Source organism: Notolepis coatsorum (assembly GCF_963971535.1).
Source record: "Notolepis coatsorum genome assembly, chromosome: 10".
NCBI classification, from domain to species: Eukaryota; Metazoa; Chordata; class Actinopteri; order Aulopiformes; family Paralepididae; genus Notolepis; species Notolepis coatsorum.
Window position 1 is genome coordinate 136,259,083 of NC_140174.1, and position 2,500 is coordinate 136,261,582.

The 2,500-nt window shown below is 42.7% G+C and overlaps 1 protein-coding gene across 1 annotated transcript in view; it reads right to left on the reverse strand.

Moving 5' to 3' along the window:
- tmc2b (transmembrane channel-like 2b) overlaps nucleotides 1-2,500 on the reverse strand; it is a gene marked incomplete at both ends in the record, with an annotated part of 36,073 nt that overhangs the window by 20,280 nt on the left and 13,293 nt on the right. Inside the window, 2 exons of the mRNA XM_084323200.1 lie at nucleotides 1,375-1,481; nucleotides 2,409-2,490. Coding sequence (XP_084179326.1) covers nucleotides 1,375-1,481; nucleotides 2,409-2,490 — 189 coding nt within the window. The remainder of the gene's footprint in view (nucleotides 1-1,374; nucleotides 1,482-2,408; nucleotides 2,491-2,500) is intronic.

The window sequence follows — 2,500 nt, forward strand, 5'->3', positions numbered from 1 at the left end:
TCTCTCTCTCTCTCTCTCTCTCTCTCTCTCTCTCTCTCTCTGGCCTTGCTCTGGTGGAGGGTGTGCCACTGTGTGTGTGCCATCATGTTAACGTTATCCTCAGTTAAACCTTGCGACGCCTCGTTAGATGAAGCTGTGTTCTGAGGTGTCCTGTGTTCTGAGCTGTGTTCTGAGCTGTGTGCTGAGCTGTGTTCTGCATGTGTTCTGTGTTCTGAGATGTGTTCTGAGCTGTGTTCTGTGTTCTGAGCTGTGTTCTGAGCTGTGTGCTGAGCTGTGTTCTGCATGTGTTCTGTGTTCTGAGGTGTCCTGTGTTCTGAGCTGTGTTCTGAGCTGTGTTCTGAGCTGTGTTCTGTGCTGTGTTCTGAGCTGTGTTCTGAGATGTGTTCTGTGTTCTGAGCTGTGTTCTAAGCTGTGTTGTGTTCTGAGCTGTGTTCTGAGCTTATATAGTGCTTTACTAACTATTATATTTCTCTCTCCTCTGGTCAGGGGCATTGCCGGGTCTGTGCAGCGATAACACTTGTATATTGACTGTAGAACGGGAGCTCTCTCTCTCTCTCTCTCTCTCTCTTGCTATATGTTGACTGTATCATGCCCAGCCTCGGGCAGCGCTATTATTTAAGAATATGTTGACTGTATGAAAAAAAATAAAAATTAAGATTTAATATTTTTTTCCTTTAGGGGGGGGGGCTCGCGTTTAAATCTCGCACAGGGCCTCGCATTTCTCCCAGGCGGCCCTGACAGTGATACTGTGAATACTGTATATTTCAGCTAGTTAGATAGTAAATGATAACACCTTATGCATACTGCACCTTATGTGACACTGTGAATACTGTATATTTCAGTTAGTTAGATAGTAATTATATTGACTTATTTGTTTACACTGCTTGTGTTGTTTTTACTACCTGTACCCCCCATCCCCCATGCTGCGATGATGCCTGAATTTCCCTAAGGGGATCAATATCTTATCTTATTCTATATGGACTAATAACTTCTGTCCCCAAAAGTCCGTAACCTGGTGCGAGGGATGGAGAGGAGACCTAGATCAGAGGATCATAGGTTCCGGGATGGAGTGTACTGGTGGAGGAGATCAGACAGGTATCGGGGGGCGAGGGCATGGAGGGATTTGTAGGTGAGGAGCAGGAGTTTGAAGGTGATGCGGAACCTGACTGGAAGCCAGTGGAGATGGATGAGGGTGGGGGGGGGGGGATTAGGTTTGAGCCAAAGAGAGGAATATACAGGTATCGAATGGCAAATGGTAGATGTCAATAAAAAGCTGAAGGCTTATACAGTATACATACTGTCACATATGCCGAGGAAAATGATGCAATAATATTGGCTTTCAGATCAGATATCACTCGCCAACATATACTGTACCTCTGGAATGACAACTAGTCCAAACATGAACCCGAACAGGACCAGGTTCAGCCCGTACATCCACCTCAGGAAGATGAAGTAGGACGCCACAGAGGAGCCAAAGTGACCTATGTTCCACAAAGGTCAAAAACAAATAAACACAGTATATATGGGTACACACTTTACTTTAGGGGGCACAATAATAACCATTATTGTTATTAATAACCGTGGAACTAATGAGGAACTACATGTTGATAAAACATGAATGAATCATCAATTACTCAAGTCTCAGATCTGATGTCTCTGAGCAGGGAAATCTTTCCACTCTGGTTTCGACGTCGCTCCTCAATGATACATTCAATATCAATGCCCATTTAAATGCAAAATTCAGAATTTTGGACCCCCCATGCCGCATTTCCTACTTACCAATGATGTCATCAATTGGTAGATTCCTTTCTCTTCCTCATATTGGATACCTGCATCTCCTGCTAGGTTGAACGGTCTTTTTACAGTGACCTCATCACAAGTAATTACTTTTCTCATTTTGTGGCTACTGTAACTATACAGATGATATATATAGATATCCAGTATGAAGCACAGCGTGAATTGTTCTACCTGAGAAAGGACTCTATGCCCTTCGATGACATCATTGATGAATAGGAAATAGGGCCAGGGATCTAAAGTCTGTTGATTGTAATTAAAAGGAATGTCACCAGGGACATTGAATCCTTGTGTTGTGTTAATTACAGCTAAATTAAATGATGAGGTAGCAGTCCCATCTACATCATGCTCAAGCTGTAATTGACACAACACAAGGATTCAATGTCCCTAATGACATCGCTGGTGGCCCATATTTGTACTAATTTACTCTCAATAAGTGTCAAACTGAATGAATGTGTGCAGAAACATTGTAAACATATAGTTCCTGATTAGTTTTGTTAAAGGGTTACCAAATAATGTGGTCATTCAGGCTTATCTGCAACAAAGGTTATAGATCAAAGCACTGTAATTTAAATGTGATATTCCTCAGTGTTGTGATGTCATGATCACCCTACTTTCCACCTCCTTTATCTTCCCCTCCCAGGGGATGCAGGCCGTCTTGAAGTTTTCAAAGTCACGTTTAAACTTGGTCCATTTCTTGGGTGGA